General features: G+C 40.2%; 1 protein-coding gene across 14 annotated transcripts in view; it reads right to left on the minus strand.

Moving 5' to 3' along the window:
- atp2b2 (ATPase plasma membrane Ca2+ transporting 2) overlaps nucleotides 1-18649 on the minus strand; it is a 109885-nt gene that overhangs the window by 63696 nt on the left and 27540 nt on the right. For 4 of the 14 annotated variants that reach the window (XM_086040202.1, XM_086040197.1, XM_086040203.1 and 1 more), the window contains one exon: nucleotides 10255-10844. In XM_086040202.1, coding sequence (XP_085896328.1) covers nucleotides 10255-10456 — 202 coding nt within the window. In that variant the 5' untranslated portion in view covers nucleotides 10457-10844. Of the gene's footprint in view, nucleotides 1-10254; nucleotides 11201-18649 lie in introns of those variants that run through there. The other 10 variants (XM_086040204.1, XM_086040198.1, XM_086040200.1 and 7 more) reach the window with 5 other exon arrangements.

Below are 18649 nucleotides of genomic sequence, written 5' to 3' on the forward strand. Positions count from 1 at the left end.
CGATCATAATAAGAAGATTAAACCTTACAACACAATTATGATGAAATCCTATAACACAATAGACCGGTCAACATAATATGCAGAAGACATTAACGTGAATGTACAATGTTATATGTTGGCAATAAATGTAATAAAATTGCTCCAAGGGGAAGGCAGTGTTCCTCCAAAGGAACAAAAAAGTCTGTTTACTGGCATGCGTCCACTTAATTTAGTCAAGCATCTCTTCAGACAGCTAAACTACATTCTCCAGCCATGTCCACGATGTGTGTGTCACTTCCACTGACAAGCCACAATCTACTAAGAGAAATTCCACACCGAGTCATCGCCGACTTCAGAGAGTGACATCAAAGATTGCTTATGAGATTTTAAACATGTGAGAAGTGATCGCACTTCACGTTATGTCCCAGTGGAGAGGTTCACAAGCCATTAGCAGCTTTTGGAAGGTGGCGCGTTGGTAAGTAAACAGGTACAGTATCGCTGCTAGGCATGAGTGTGCAAGCGGGCACTCAACGCACACACACACCCACGCACGCAGCTTCCTACAACTGATTGTCAACAGTAATATAAATTATGATTAAAAAAATAAATTAAATACACCTATGATTGGGAAGAAAAAGCCTTTAACTGGTAATGGAATACCAGGGTAGGGGTGTGACATCGAAAGCAATAGTCGCTATCAGATGACTATTTCATGTCAAACCACCAACTTTTAACCCATTTCTGAGTAGCTCAACAAAGGGAAGAATTGTAAATGGAATGTACATTTTCACTGGGTTCTGTATAAAAAGCAGAGAGATAAATCGTCTATTACGGCAATTTTGCAGGATCTCAAGGGAATTTCCTCCATCTATTAATTTTTTTTATACCGTCTGTTTTAGTTAGCATCACAGGTGCGCTAGTGTCCCTGTAGACATTTGCCGAGAGAAGCAGCGTACACCCTAGATCAGTCAATAGCATGGAACAAAGCATTGAAGCACCGAACATACATGTTTTTGGAAATGTGGAAGGAATCCGAAGTACAAGTACAAGGAGAAAACTATAAAGTAGAATAGACTACAGAAAATATGATCCAAAAATCCCTTCAAATTAGAGTAAACAGTGTAACGTCATTATTTTTAAACATATCTCCTTGGCCCTTTTCGTTTCTTCTCCTGCTCTGGGAACGCCTTCTCTGATTGACTGATTAGCTTCAGTTAAAAAATATCCACCGATAAGCTCTTCCAAGGGCTTCTCCAAATTAGTTAAAAAGCAAATGGAACATTATTCGTGAGAAGAGCAGTGTGGGAAGTATAAAACTGTGGGTCATGTGCTTTATTAATATGTTTTTTTTTCCATGAGTATATTTGTATGTGTATATGTTAGTATATATATTTTTTTAGAAGGTTCCACAAAGATGGCGGCCATTTGTCACATTGCTACTAAATGTATTCAACCATGGCTCTCCTCTTTCATGGCTTTTTCTTTTTAAACACAGTCTTGATAACCTTGGTAAATTATTACCACACTGACTTACAACAATCAATTCTAACATTAACCAGCATGAAGTTATATTGTACCCATTTTTATAGCACAATGTAAAAAACAACCCTACTGAGGAAAAGGATGTATTTTTTTCTGTGTATGGCAGTACATCAACTGTGTGCCCTCTGATGAGTCACACCTGTGCTGGACTACCTTACGGTCTCGCTCCCTCATTCAGCAAAATGGCTGTGTATCATTTAAAATCGGTCCTCTGGGATCCATCGCTCTCCATTCTTGTCTGACTCCTATTTTATTACCACTCTTTCTACCCACACTGTAACCTTCTGCATGGTAACAGGAACAGGAGACACTGTCCTTGTTCCATTCAAGAGATCCCTTGTGGGACGGAGATTAAATAGACTTCATCAGACAGGAACAGATTTGTAGGGAGGGGGTGTGATTAGTATGATCATCAGGGAAGAAAGAAGGCGAGGTTTGGAAATTAATACCCACCACCCATCAGACGCTGGGGATTTGATTTGAAGAACTGGTGGGTGATCTGGCTCTCAAATAGCGGGCACACTAGTTGGTAAATAAAAGCAGCAATGTTTGTCTCTTTCTTGTCCCATGTGTGTATCTACAAGCAATTGCTTGCTGTATTCACAATCATATACTGTACGCCAATCACTTTCCAATAGTCCACCAATCGATGGCCACGCTCTGGCCCAGACATCCGTCCTACTACCAGATCATCTACTACATCGTGATCTATCCGAGATCTGAAAACATGCCAATCAAATTTCACTTCCCGCGCGTTAACGGTCTGGTACTCAATGCAAGACTCGACCTGAAATAAGAATGCTAGCTTGCATGGATATGCTACATTTGTCCAGTGTATGAATATGAAGCTACCCTTGTGGAAACATTTGTGAAATTTGGACCAGATCAAGACTGGTGATTAGTCCAAGATGTACCTCGTCTTTGTGCAAAAAAGTCAGCCGTGATAAGTCGCATCGTCCCTGTTCGATATTGGATATGCAGTAGGAAAATGGATGGAGAGAGCTGATCAATGCAATAATCCGTCACACTGACCTTCAAACCAACTGATCCAAATTTAGATCCTTCTGACTCTGAAGATGAAGATCTTGGGTCACATTTATACACTTTCAAAAACCATTTGGAAGCATTTTAGCCAGATTTGGTCACTAGCTTTGCCCTAACAGTTGACTTGGATTTTGCAAAAACATTTTAGCAATTGTAATAAAAACATGGTCGAGGAATGGAACATCAATCAGAGTTAGACCAAGAACTCAGAATCGTCCTTGTTTTCGTTTCATACCTTTCCGTGTCTTTGCTTTTTGTATTTAGTCTACATTTTCTGCCAGCTATGCTCAACTCCCCAAACATCATCATGGAATGAGAAATTGATGCAAATTGCCACATAACTGACTGGAAATCAATAGTGTCAGTGTGTGTGTAGGCGGAGGCATCATATGGCGATAAGCAACACGAGTGGGCTGTTTACACCACAGCCTTCTCCCAGGAGGAAAGGATGATGTAGCCGGCCACCAGTGACCACTGTCACTGCTGCCAGCGAAAGCAACGCAGGGCCATGTCCTTCTGGGGTTTGCTCTAAACACAATTGGCTCCTATCAAGCCTGTATCCCCCGCATTGCTGCACTGCATCATCACTGTATTCGTAGAAAAAAAAAAAATCAAGAAATTTGATTTAACCTTTAAAAAGGCGTGCTACTTTCCTAGCCTTGTTACCGAGCATGCAAAGGAAGGATGTGTAGAGGAGAGAAATGATAAAGGTTATAGATGTAGAGCAGGTATATTTAGGCTACGCTGTGCAGCGGCCCGCTGGGACAGGCGACCGACCAGCAAATGGAAATAGAAATGGGAGCAGAGGTGTGAAAAAGAGAGATAAAAATAAAAGGGAGCGGAGAAGTCAAGAAAAGGGGCAGGTGGAAGGTGTAATGAGGAGTTATCAAATTAAAGTGTGTAGATTAACATCCGAAACTGTATTACAAGGAGGGATGGGCATTTGGCTTCATGTTCCAGTTTGCATGGCCTAGCTTTGTTATTGGCAACTGAACTTTTTCAGATTGACCAAACATGCCAAATAAAACACCAGTCTTACTAATTCTTGTTAAGGAATGTGATTGAAGACAAGTAGTGTACTCCATTTTGTCGCCATTGGTTGAAGATGCACAGTAGATTATTATACAGGGCATTAGATCTGTTTGATTAAAGTTCCTTAATTGAGAGTAGAGAACAAGAACCATCAGTTCCAAAGGCTTACTAATTAATTTGGAGAAGCTTCAAGACGCACTTGACTATGCAATGCAGCCCTATTAGAAACAGCGAACAAATTCTTCACAAATAATCTTCAGATTTTTTGTTCATCACTGATTATCAGAAATTATTTAGAAACAGGAATGTCTTGTCATCCAGGGTGCCATCTAAAAGCATCTTTTGAACATTTTGTTGGTAGGTATATGATTTTGAATCCGGTTTGAAATGTTTTAAGCGCTGTTGCACCAGCTTTACACTTATTTTATGGCTATTTTGTGCTTGTGTTTTCGATCTCTACACAACTGTTATTTACTACTTCTACGATCAAAGCAACACATTGTAAATTGAAAACAATCAGAAGGATTCACATCGCACCTTCCGATAATATATTATTTGGACAATTAATAACAACAAAATCATGATACAGTGATTAGGCGATAATTGATATATTGGAAGAAAATCTGACAGGTTACATCACGGTGTATATAAAAGTAAAGGAGGAAAGAATTTAATGTTTTGATTGGTTATTTTGTCACGCTGTGTTAACAGAACACACAATACGCAAAAGTCGACTACACACAATGATATTTGGGACTAATTTAATCATGTTTTCCTTTTCTTCTGGTGAAAGTCATAAAAGGTCTGAATGTCCGGCGTTTTGAAAGATTATTTTGAGATATTATCCTATGGTGTGAACTGTCAATTTTTCCTTCGCATTCTGCTCAGAAAATGGTCAGGGCCAACAATCAATGCAAATCCTTATATGCGTGGTCAACATCGGGTTTGGCTTGGGCACGGACTCTGTTATTGAGACATGAAATGGGGCTAAAGCCAAATAGGAAGCTCGCTGAACCTCACGTCGTTGGCACACACAAACACTGTATAAGCGTTACTGCTTGTGTTGTGTGTTTGTTTCACGTGTCTCACATGTCATTCACCGCATTAGAAATGACAGTGCAATGCAGTTACCACATAAGCGAACAGTTAGCTTAGCTTCTTCTATTTCTACCACTCTTGAGACTGCCAGTGCAATGCAGTAACCAGATAAGCTAACAGTTAGCTTATCCCCTTCTATTTCTACCGCTCTCTTTTTATTTCTCATCTTTGAATTTTCTGGCAGTCGAGATGCAGTCTTGGCACTACAACAGAAACTGCTATGTATGTGGTATCCTGTGTTGGTCATCTCAAATACATCACACACTATAAGCGCAATTAGCACATAGGTGGGGTCTCTCATACTTTACAAATAGGTCGGCTGTTTGTGTAATTCACTTATCGGTTAGCGTACGAATTTCTACCTGACGATGTTTTACTATACCACGGCGTCATGTAAACTGCCCCAAATACTCAGCAGTATGACTCATTAGCTGATTTTTGTGGTCCAAGTTAAGACCATTTCCCCCTTCTAATATTTACATTTATCTTCAGTTACTGCCTGCTGTAGTCCTCACCTCCCGTCCTGTTCTTACTACATCAGAGATTTGTTCTGATAAACCAAGGTGTTGCAGCATTTCTAGAGCTGAATGTGTAATGTCAGCAACCGCAGTAAGCGTCCTCTCCCTTTCCAGGAGTAACGAAGAGTCGGCTCCGTAGCACGTGAAGCATCCTGTAGGAGCATCTGTGAAAGTGAGCTGTAAATTCACTGACATCCCATCTGGCCCCTGCATGACTTATTCACCTGCTGTCTGCCTGAGGGGAACACTAGCTTCTTCACCCCGCACTCACCTATACGGCAACGCATGCTGTGAGCAAAAACATCCTGCCTCCGCATCGGCACGTCAACTGCACACAATCAATACATTCTATGAATCTCAAATATAGAAAATTGGCCTCTTAGCTGAATCGGTTTTTTTTAAACATAATCTTATATAATTGATGAACAGATATTAAGTTTGAAAATGAGTGTCTTACAAAAGAGGAGGCTGTTCTATTACGGTTTTTGTCACTTGGGTCACTTGAAAAATACTTTTTTTAATTAAAGTAAATGTTATATACAAATATTAATATGCAAATAACAAACCCAAACCCTCAACTTGAAATTGTGTGAAAAACTACGACTACGATCATCAAACCTGCAAGACAACCACGCCTGCGGCGACAGGATTCTCGTTAAATGTGATTATCCTTAATTTGTATCACAATAGAGAGATTAATTTGATTGTAATTAAGATGTAAATTAACAATTAAGAGACTAACAATGAAATTATTTCCCCCCATGAGTGCTTGTTGTCGATTAAATATATAATTTCATCTGCTTGGTTGTACAGTGTTTGATCAAATACGAATGATTTCATACAACAGTAGGTTACAAAGAAAATTTTGCTGGAAACACAGTACAAATCATTATGTGTGTACAACAGTCTACAGAATAATACAAAGTAGTTTCTTCACTCATTGAGTTTGAACTCTTCACTTGTAGACTGTACAAGTGGCAACTGACTGGCACACCTCACTTCTCTCACCAAAGATTAGCCAGAATGAGCCCCTTGTTACCCGCGACACTTGAGGAGAAGCTGTATAGAAAATACTGTACATGGATGAAAACAAATATTCCTTACTATGCTTTAATCTGTAATCAGATTTATGAATAACAAGTTGCTCAAGAACTTACCGTAAGTGAAATTGGAATTTGTATTCGACGGGGCCTATACATAAACGCTGAATAATGGATTATACCGTAGCTATCCATGCACTGTGGATATCATGTGAACGGGCAAGTCCAGGCAGCAGGGGCGGTAATAGGTCGGCCGTACGCAAGGGCCTCTTCCCTACTGCCGGCCCTTGCACACACACGCACAGCTGCCTGCAAAGCAATACCCTCGCAGCTAATTAGCATGATCATATTTCTCACGTTACATGTTTTTCTCCGACGCAGCCACACAGAACGGACCGATACGGCGTAAACATGCATCACCTGGGATCACTAATGCAAATGACAGCGCTTTCCATGCGAAGCGACGGACTAATGCATTCCATCAATTAATGATTCTCACCAGGAGAACAGCGCAAGTATCCTGCTTGTTAGCATCTTCGCCACACACATGCATCCGATAAAGACGACTCTTAACACGGTATGGAAACAAGTCGTTATCTGAGTACAACGCGGCACAAAAGGAACAACGTGTTGCTGTAAATCCAATTACTCTCACAAGTCCACACTAAGGCATGTGGTTCATCCGAGAGGTTCTGAATAATTTAAAGCCTATTTACATATTGTATTGCTGTATTATTGATATTAATATACTGTACAGCATTTGGCATTGGGAGAATCCTAAATGAGGATTTTCTGTCAAAAGAGCCAGCAGAAAAATAGGGTACGTATACAGTAATCTTCCACTCTTCATAGGGGACTGAGAAAGAGCTCGGTCGAGAGAAATTGACTCACTCACCTAAAAATGTTTGGAATTGCCTATATTAATTGTTTTAAACTGTAAATATACAAGAAACTATGATCCCTAATTGGTTTCAATATGTTTGCAAACTCATCTTACAATATTTATTTGATAAATTATTGATTTCATTTTAAAAATGCAACGGAAGTCTGCATGTAGCCTACATGCATCGATAACTCTCCATCTTCCATGAACAACCCAGGCTAAATTTAGCTCCTCCCGGGCACATCAAACTTGTCTCTCAATCGAGCTGTATAACACATGCATACTTTGCAGCCATTTTGTGGCATCATTGGGCATTTCGGAAAGAGCACAAAAACACAAATGTGTGGCTTTTTGAGATGTTAACAGAAAAAAAAGGAATACACTACATGATTTTGTATGGTCAAAATAATTTTTACAGGGGGTTCTGGGTTCATAACTGTGTTCTGTTTTTGTGGCATCATCGTGACCCAAATGTGTAAGTCAGAGATCGATGTAGTCCATCACTGACCTATGCAAACCCAATTGGAAAATAATTACCGGTACACTAACAGAAACAAGTCAGTCCAGAAATATAGAAAAATCAAACGAAAAACAGTAACTACGGCGGTAACTGAGCATGGCTTCTTTCTTATGTCACAACGCAAATTAGTTCCTTACACGCACTTAAGAAAATTGCCTCTATTGTGGAATAGTGACAACACACACATATTAAAACTACCTTGCAAAAAGACACCTTGTTGTGGGTATGGAATCAAAAACGGACAATCATTTTGAGGATTCGCTATGAAAAATGGGGTGCCTGAATGAACTCAACTGCATCATCTTTCTATCTGTGCTTCAAGCAGTGGTACAAGACAACAACAGATCTGACAGATATGTAAAAAATATTAATAATTACAAAATTCCTCCTTTTATTTTAGGGTGTTTATGACTTGGGGCTTTGATTTGGTGTGGGTCCACAGGCAGTTAATTCTCCAGCAGTGTTTAGTACACTAATAAAATGGGCGCTCGTGAGAAATTATGTGTCACTTATGTTAATTTTATTGCACTTGGCAAATCAGTTTCATTTTCATATATCGCTCGCGACACTGCGGGCATCGCATTGCACCGCGACTCCTGTCTGAGTCATTCACCGCATTTGTTATGCAACTCCGTGTGTAATCTTGTTTATTAAGACGGGTCCTGCAACAACCAGGTGCCTTGAAGGCTGACTTTAGATGAAGGCAATGTTGAGAGGATTATTTTAAAAGTCTTTACATGTGCTTAAATTACCGCAGGAAAGCCAAGCCAGAGTGATAATTAATAGAGTAAATATTTGAAGAGGAAAGAGTCCTGAAAACATGAATTACTACAACACCACAGACACTGTGACATTCCACAAATGTGGCCGACACAAAAAGTTGTCATGACATTAAGGCAGGCATATTACCACCATGTCATTAATCAACTATTGGGACCAAGCCTAGCCGGAAATAGCAAGAACTCCCAAGTAATTGGTTTGCAGCAAAGCACTAAATACTGTATGTCTAGAAGAAAGTCCTCAACTCATTTTATGGCTTTGGCATGCGCACAAAAGCAGTCAGTAGGTGGATTTTTCACAGAATAGTTGCTGCGTCATTTTTGTACAAAATCCTACTAAATTAATTTTGGAAACAGTCTACTGATGTACAGTTTTGCCTTATATGAGTTTAATTGTTTCCGCGACCACAATCCTAAATTAAAACACTCGTATCTCAAATCTTCACTTTAGAAATGAATGGAAATGCAATTAATCCTTTCTCGCCTCGTACTTCATAAAAACATACAGTCATAACAATTAAACAAATGTAAAGGACTAAACCGATTTTGGCACATTTTTTTGCTACTATTCAATGGACATTGTGCTGCTCCTTCTGGTGTGTCCTGGGTGCCGCATCATACAGACATATGGACAGTTTCACAACGGACTCAGTAAACTGCAGTTCCTACAAGTTCCCAAGTTGTGAAAGTACCCTGAATACACCGTTGTGCTTGTGCCGAAAGTGTGTAACTAATGTTATTCTGCTCTCCCTGAGTGTGTTTTAAGCAGTTTGATGACACCTCAGTTAGAGTTTATTGTAAAACTAAACACACAAGAAAACGTATTACACACATTGCATATTTAAATACTGTACAAGACATATTTCATTTTCGAAACGTCGCTGCTTATGCTAATGCTAGCAGTGAATGTAAAATCCCTGTGACAGGCGCTAACAGAGCATTAGCATTGACTTCAGTGAGTGATATTCTTTAACATAACAAATATTGACACACAAACGCTGTAGGAACACATACAGACAAGTAATATAGCCGTATTAAAATGGAAATATTCTTCCTTAGTTGTGAAAAACAATTTATATTAGTAAAGCTCAATACCAACTTTCTTTTTTTACATTTTCTTTGTAATCCTATTAAACTTTAAGCGTGTACTCAATGCATGCACGACACAACAGTGCCCCTAATAGGCCAAGGTGTGCACAGCAGGAACAGCAGAAATTTACTTATTACTTATTTATTGTTTTATGTTGCTATTATTTTAGAGTATTATTTTACCTTGTTACTAATCTATTCTCCGGTTGTTCTTTCAAGTTATATTTAAAGTTGAGTGTTGGTAGTTCAATAAATAGTATGTTTTGAACTCAATGAATAATCGTGCTTACCAATTATGATTTCAATATCAATCAAAATAATTAGGATTATTATTTTTGCTATAATCGCCCAGCCCTAGCCTCTTGCATTAGTAAAAACTCCTATTATGTGATCGTGAATGATTATAGCATTCACTCCCATTGAGGGCTGTGCATATCCCACATGACACTGAAACAATCTTCTAAATAAGGATGCGTCCGACTGGCTGATGGGAGAATGACATGGAAGGCAGCGGGCGGGAGTGAGGGGTGAGCGTCCTATGCATACTAAACAGGTAACCTGGCTTAAGGGAGGCATTTCAAAAGGGACTCCCTCTGCTGTGAGGATGTTCCTACAACCACTTCCTCCAAGACTCCATCCCAGCAGGATGTGAGTCATGGATTCATCAGTAAAAGACATCCTGCAAGCACAAGCACAGGAGAGTGTGTGAGTGTGGTGGTGGGGGACTCACCTTCCGTGGGTGAGGTTTTCAGTCGTTTGCACAGTCCCTCAACGCCCCCGTAGTCCTCCTGGAGCTTGACCACCGCCTCGGTGCCGCGAAGCTCCATGAGCGAGCGCAGCTCCATGAGCGAGCAGCCGAAGCCCGCCGCGTGGTTGGCGCCCTCATTTCTTTGGTTCTTGGCGTAGAAATCGCTGTTCGACATGTCCCCCATGATGCCGGCCGGTCGGTTATTGCTAATAGGCTTGGGATCAGTCTCCAAAGTGGGATTCAAGTAGACAAAAAGATCAAATAAATGGGAATGCCACTTGTGGAGATTTTAAAAAGGGAGGGCAAAATCCAATTATTGGAGCATCTGTTTCAGCATCAGAGCAGAAAAAGAAGCGGGAAGAGGAGGATGGAGGGGGTGACGAAGAACAGACTTGGGGAGCATCCAGGTGAGCGTCGGACGGCCCCTGTGGTCAGGTCCTGAGAAGGTTGCGAAGCTTGGGGGATGCGGGGGCTCAGGCTCACCACGGCTGCAGTCCAGACCCGCTCCATGTGTGGCTTCCCATTGCTGCGAAACGGCTGCCGCCTCTACATGGTGGTCCTCCCCATCACTGCTGGAGAGAGAGATGGAGAGGAGGAGAAGGAGGCGGTTAGTTCCGAGAGGACAGAACGTCAAGGACAGCACGGGTGCGGGAGCGTCGCGCGGAGGTACAACCACAGCCCGCCACTGCGGTAACTCCGCCGCTTCTTTTTCGATCTAGCGGAGCTAACGGAGCTGCTAACCTCATTCTGAGGACAACCAGAGAGCGAGAGAGAGCAAGAGAGAGAGAGAGAGAGAGAGAGAGAGCGAGAGAGGGAGAGGGAGAGAGAGACCGGTGAAAGGACGAGGAGGAGAAAGGAGAGGATGCTCCTCTCAGATGCGGAGAAAGAGGAGGTGTGCGCGCGGGGGAGGGAGGCCGGTAGCCGCTCTGACGACAAAATGGAAGAGGCGGCATGCAGCATCGCACTGTCGCCGGGGAGGATGGGCTGATTTGAAAGTGGGGGGGGGGTGCTGTGGCGTCACCCCTCTCATTTCATCGGGCGGCATCTCTTCAAGACGACAAGAGAAGACACTTGGACCTCCTTTCTGACCATTGAGCAGTCAGTCACATATAGTTGTCAAAGCTGGTAGTAAATTTTGCTGCTGTTTATTTAATTGACAATTGCTTTTAACTATTGAGTCATTCTAGGTTTGGTGTTACGTGCAATTCTGCTGACTATTCTTGCTGCTGTTCATATTCAATGCTCTATCTAATACTATTATTTCTTTCTCAACTGCCTATATATGGACTAGTTATTGATACCTACCGGTATATAGTTTCTTTGCCACTTACAATGCTGCTGTTCGCATTCACGTATGCCTACACAATATGCTAGAGATGGGCGAGTACCGATACCGGTATCGGGTATTTTCAACGGCTGCCAATACTAGTCACCAATACAAGTCACTGAAGCCCTCTTGTGGCCGTTTTATCAGGGAGTAAATTGCATGCATGGCTGGCTGACAAGAAGGAAGTGAACGGCATCGATGTCATTTCGCAAATGCCCATTAAGGTGCAATTTCTGTAAGTATGTGCATGTTTATCAGGTTTATATGAATGCTTTGAGTGCATTATTAGTGCGTCGCTACCAAAATTAAATTTTTTTGCTAACTCAATTGCTGCATTGCTGATGGAGTGTTTTTCTCTTTTGAATTCTATCCATGTCCATCTTCTCATATGCCCATTAAGATGCAATTTATATAACTAAAGTGCGCTGCAAAAGCATTGGAACGGCAAGGTCAATTCCTGTGTTTCTGTACTGAAGACATTTTGTTTCAGATCAAAAGATGAATATGAGACAAAAGTTCAGAATACCTGGTTTTATTTCATGGAATTTACCTCTACATATATTAAACAACTCAGGACTGAGCACTTTTTTTTTCAAGCCAGAAGCCAAAGTATTGAAACACATGACTGATGGATGTTTATAGTTACTCAGGTGTTTTCCTTTTAGATTTATTGCCTAAATATTAGATACTGCTGTTTTTTGGCTTTGTGTTGCACCTGTGAAAAATGCATTTGCTGTCAAGAAAACTTGAAGCCCGAGAGCTGTCTATGGGATAAAAGCAAACCACTTTGAAGCTGAGAGAAGAGGGAAAATCAATCAGAGCTATTGAACAAACATTGGGCAAAGCCAATACAACAATTTGGAATGTCCTTAAAGCGGAAGTCAACCCAAACATGTTTTTTTCAAGAATATGTTCCAAGCAGGCCCACTAGTTGAAACATTCTGATTAATTTTGCGTTTGTGGAATACAAGTTAAGCAGCAAAATGCACTCGTTTTTAGCCATCTCTAGGGGTGGCCATTTTGCCTTCTGTCGACTGGAAATTACATTACAACTGCTCACAATGACCAATCACGGCTCAGATTCAGAGGACAGTTCAGCCGTGATTGGTCGTTGTGAGCAGTTGTGATGTCATTTTCAGTTTCTATAAGCAATATGTGTAGCATAGTATTGTTCTTTTTATACGTGTGTTATATGGGTAGACTATTTATTGATAAATGTTTTTTTGCAACATGCATTTCAACTGACTACTTTTGGTGCTGTGCATATCATGTTTCTGTCTATTTAGCGTCTGAATGTATTCATGTATCATTTGTCATTTACATCAGCATAATCTATTATTCATCAAAACATACTCTGCTCCTTCCATTCCGTTCGGCCTCATTGCCAGAAAAAGAATCCTCATAAGAAATGAACGATAATGCAAATAATCAGCTTGTACTAGCCTTGTTTGCTTGTAGTTTCTCCACTTAGTACTGCATCATCTTTTCCCCCCCACACTTTCCGACCGTACTCTCCAAGTAGACTGAATCCATGTCGGCTGTACTGTGTGCCTGCCAAGGCGGGCATCTGCGTCGGCCAGATCCTCAAATTGAAAGCAAACAAATGATCTCTCATGAAAGAGTGCGTGTGTATGCATATACGTGTATGGTTGTGTAGACACAATCAAGCGCCAAGCTGAGGAAACTACATTATACACCTACAAAGAAATGACATCATCGACGGTAGCAGATGGAGCACCTGCAAAAGAGCCACCATGTCCCTGCGTGGCCACCAACTCTACCTTGGGCATTGAACCCAGCTGCTCATCTTTGCAGATGACCAGGCAGGAAGGTTTAAAAAAACAAACAGAGAAAAGACCATGAAAGATTGAATTTCTCATTGGAATCGCAAAAGAAAACTGCTGATTTTGAAAAAGAATCCTTCCAATCTGAGCCAAGACGCCTATCATAATTAAGATCGAAGGTAGAAATCCATGTTTCTTCTCAGCGCTGTGTCAGAAGCAAGTTTCCCCTGCTGAAAAAAAAAAAAGTATAGACCAGCTTAGTTTTGTTGCGTTTCCGTGCTGACACAAGCTAAAGGAAAAGAGCAACAGCAAAAGCAAAGCAAAACAGCCAAGATTCGAACTGCCTGAACCCTCAATGAACTGAGTCACAGCTGCCGATACAGTAGCTAAGGTAAGACTCGGTACATGTTACTCTTCAACAGTCTGCCAGTCAACAAATTTGAATTAATCTTCATTACAAAAATGTACAAATAGCTCTTGATTTCCAAGCAAGAGCCCTACTGCTTTTGACTGAAACCAGACCCAAGAAGGCCAATGTGGCTGAAGTAGGGCGGAAATGATTAATCCAATAATTCCATTGCAAAAAATTCTCAACGCAAAATCATGCCTTGAAACCTTGCATGGATCATTTTTCCACACGGCCTAATGTTCATGCAGACTCACACACACCACTCTGTCGAACTATGCTGACGCAATAACAAGCCAGGAGGAAAGTCCGTTCAAGCCATACACATTCACAGTCACAGATACCACAGTGTAGAACGTGGGCATGGTGTTGCCAAGTGGACAAAATAATACCCGCACCACACATTTTTAAAATTAGTATTGATGTTTGATAATGCAAAAACTATTTTTATCTGATTACTCAATTAATTGATGGAATGTGGTAGAATATATGATTCTAAAAATCTTCGCGAGCTGCAGCCAGAGACGAAAGTCAAAAGCCCTAAAGTGCATGTTTGGCGATTCAGCCCTTCGCATTCGTTACTAAGCAGAATCCGTTGATTGTGGCCCACAAATTCAGCAGGCATTCTAGTCTACACTTAATGTTGTTTTATTGGCAAAACAATGGCAGACAACACCGGTGCCCCACTCATCAAAGAAAGGACAGGGAGAGTTGACAAGAACAGGATGTCAGTCAGATACTGACTGACAATGGAAAAGCTTTGGATGATAGGATAATGACACAAGATCTTGACACATTTCAGTGCATAACTACATAACAGTACATAACTTTAATATATTTTATCTAAAAACTACAGCGCCCTCTTGTGAGGCTCCTTTGTCCTTCCATAAATTTTTCCCCACTGTCTCCCACTGCGTCCGTGTCTCATCTAATCTCCTTTCACTCACTTTTGGCTCACATGACCTGACAGTGACTAATGACTAACACGAGCCCACGCTGCAGGACAAAATGCCGACTGTGCGAATACCGTAATTAAAAGCTTTTTTTTTTTTTTTTTTTTTTTTTTTTTTTTTTAACCAAAGTAAAAGTGCATCTAATTGGACTTTATGAACGTGGACGCCATATGGGATGACAGCTTTAATTTGAGCAGATGCCTTAACCACCTGATCATACAACTACAACATATGCGCATGACGGGTAGATGGCAATAGCATTCACTTCGAGTACAAGTGCTAAGCATGAAAACACACTCTTACATTGAACTGACGCTCTTTCTAAAGATGTCTTTGAGCACAGTGCTGAGATTTGAGCTGTGCCCACTGCAGAAGCAGCAGCAGCAGCAGCAGCAACAGCAGGAGCACTCGCACATAGCACCCCCTGCCTCTGAGGAAAAGTACTGCAAGAGAATCCCCTGGGGAAGAGTGACTCACAGGCCACCACTACATTAGGGAAGGTCACCAAATTTTATTATGGCCCTCTTAATAATTGTAACAAGGTCTACCACAAAACCATCAGGAACAATGAGGAAATATAAATAATATGTCATGATTGATTTCAAAGATTTGTTCAGGGACAGAATACGTATAAACAGTTTAAATGGTGATTAATTCAATTATTGGTTTACTCACTACTGAAATAAAAAAACGTATCTTGCAATTCATTGCAAAAACATTGACATTTTTACTCAATACTTAAAAAAAAACCTTCAATTAAAGCATTTAAATATATTGACTTAATTACTCCCCATATAAAAACAAAATAAAGATCCTTAGCTGTTGTGTACTTATATATATTTTTTATCTTTAATATTATGAGTACCATAGCATGCCTACTTGGCTCTGTGCTGTGTTGTTTTCATTGTGGAGACCTGTTGAACAGTGAATTTCCCTTGAGGATAGATAATGTATCTGTCTATCAATAAATCCTTTTCTAAGAGGGTTTAAATTAGAACTTAATTGAATACAAATATTGACTGGTTAACTCACTATTGAAATGAAATCATTAATACATTTTTGAATTCACTATATAAAAATATTGACTTGTTTTCTCACTTAAACAAATCGGTGTTATTTATTGAGCTTACTTAAGGCCTTGGTGTTACTTTAAATATGCGTGTCAGGTAAATGAGTTGAATCTACTGTATTACATCTTTTACTTTAGGTATTATACTAAAATGCGCGGTTGAGTTTGATGGTTTGGATTTTTTTTCGTGAGGAACTACTACACGGTAGTGGAAAGGGTCATTTTGTATGCTTATTATTCAGTGTGCGATTTTCTTATTCAGTTTAATCTGGTTCATATATGGATGTAGGTTCAGATTCAAACTGCATGTACAACTTACTGTAACTTTACAGGCGTCACCATCCGAGAGTGCAGACACGGAAGAGAAAAATACATAAAATAAAATTACCGTATATAGTATTTTTCACTCTGCCCCCCATTAATTTAAGTAGGAATAATCTCTGCAATTGTCTTGCTTATCTAATCATGGCCACATCTCTAATGTAGCAAATTGACATCTTAATGGTCTACACCAGGGGCCTACAGTCTTTTATCTTCTGTGTGCTACTTTTACACAGTAAAAGTGCTGGAGTAGCACTCATGTTTAGTAACGTTTTGCTAATTTCCATTGCACAAGTAAATATGCTTGTTTTGCACGTAATAAAAATCCAAACCTTTATTCTAGTTTACTATATAGTTGGGATGGGACGATCCACTTTTGTCCCGATCCGATACAGATCCCGATACTTGGGTGGCAATCTGATACGTATTGTGATACTTAAATATTATAAAATTATATATTTAAAAAAACTGAGGCATGTGTTTCGAAAGTTTTAATTTAAGTGCCATTTGACATTTATTCAAGTTTCACGATTGAAAAAGGCAAAAACTGTTCCAGTAACTGTTCCTGACACACAGGAGTGCAATAAATAAAACTCCATTCACATAGCACAACTTTCAGGACCGCAAATGTTTCAAAAGTATGTTATAGAATGCGCAAAACATAAGAAAACATAAGATATTGAAAGTACAGTATCGTGATACTTCATCAACGGATTGATACTTGTATTGACATAAAAAGGATCGCGACACTTCGCGATACGATATTTTTTCCCAGCCCTACTATATAGTAACCTATGGTTTTATATTATATAGGACTCATGCTGTGTAAAACAAAAACACCCATATAAACATGTTTTACTTCAAAAAAAGAGAAGATAAAAACTCAAATAATATTCACCAACAGGCATAAGCATGCTAGATTGGCCACATCAAACATAGAATGTCCCAAATCATGCAAACGTCAAACTGTCGCTTTTTCGCCGCATCAGCAAACAGCGCACACACTATGTGTGCCACAATGTTCGCACCAAGCTGGAGATGGGCAATAGCGGACACAATCTCTTTCTCATTTTTATGGTCCAGAAATGATGATTGATGATGGCAATACAGGACGAAAGAGCCCGTAAAAGACAAAGAATGTCCAAAGTTTGGGATCATTTCACACTTAACAATGAAAACCCAGTCAAACAAGAAGAAGAAGACCAAGGTGGGAAAAAAAGGCACTGATGACAAGGTTTGACTGAAAAATAGGACAACGGGCATCAGGCCTAGAAAGAAGGATTAGAAATAGAAAGGGTTGTTAGTCTATCTTTGAATTCAGCTGTCTACAGGGAGATAAGGTGGAATGGAAATGGTTGGCTAGTAGAGCAGGTCTATCGCACCGCTAATAGAACAATAGAAAAGGATCAGAAGAGTCACTGCTAGCCATTTAAAAAGCATTTATTGGGTTCTATTCAACATTTTGCAATGACAAACAAAAAGGGAAAGAAGCGCATTTCAAACATGTTCCCTTTTTGACAGACTCTTTAAGAGGCAAGTGGTGACTATCCAATGATACTGCCTAAAATAACTGTAACTTAAAAAGAGGACTGTAGGGGAAGCCATATTGTATAAAAGAGCAGAAAACGCCGTTAGATATCTGCGGTGTTGCTTTAAAAATTGCATTGTAGACCACCTAATAATTGCACAAGCAGTTTCTGAAATGCTGGCCAATCACAATATAGGCCAAACTTAAAGCAGACTGAAACTGAAGGAACGTCTGATAGCTGATCTAAAGTGGGCCAGTGGGTAGGAGTCACCAGAAGGAACAGAAAAAGACCTTCACACAACTTTTCCCATTAATATGGAACATTATGTCTTTTATGAGTAGGGGAAATGCACTTTAAGAGCTCTGTGGCGCTGCTATGATAATTGACATTGGATTGAAATGCTGGCCAATCACAGCACAGGCGTAATAGACGTAAGAGGGAAAGCGCAATGCTCCAAATACAAGAGACTGTGTACATTTAGGACACCTTGCATGTGTCAGATGAACGTTACAATCGTCCACTTCATCATGCTTGTCTTACCCAAGTCGTTACGCTAACATTTTTCATACTTTTCCAATTAGCCTCCGAGTAAACTGCCGCTAATGTGCTCCCACCCGGAGTCCAATCAATAACATGACATTTTAAGCCGCGAGACGAGCACCCGTGCAAACACTCAATGTGTAATGCAGGTTGTGGCTAATAGCTGTACGTAATGTCATAGCCACAAAAGTGCTCATTGACTTGGCGGAGGATTTTATAACTCTTACAATACAACATTATTCAAAACTAGGATATGCGTAAAAGGAAATAAAACGTGTAAAATGTACGCTTCAAGTGTCAAGTATGTGCCTACAATTGGAGTACACAAAATTGACAAAAATATCAGGACAACAGGCCAGGACACACACAGGAAGCATGGAAGAACATAAAGCAAATATGGAAGAACATATCCCTCCTGTTTGGTACAACACTCTTGTTCCAAAGGTTT

Source organism: Filicampus tigris, chromosome 9, assembly GCF_054856515.1.
Source record: "Filicampus tigris isolate MCC_2025a chromosome 9, RoL_Ftig_1.0, whole genome shotgun sequence".
Classification (NCBI taxonomy): domain Eukaryota; kingdom Metazoa; phylum Chordata; class Actinopteri; order Syngnathiformes; family Syngnathidae; genus Filicampus; species Filicampus tigris.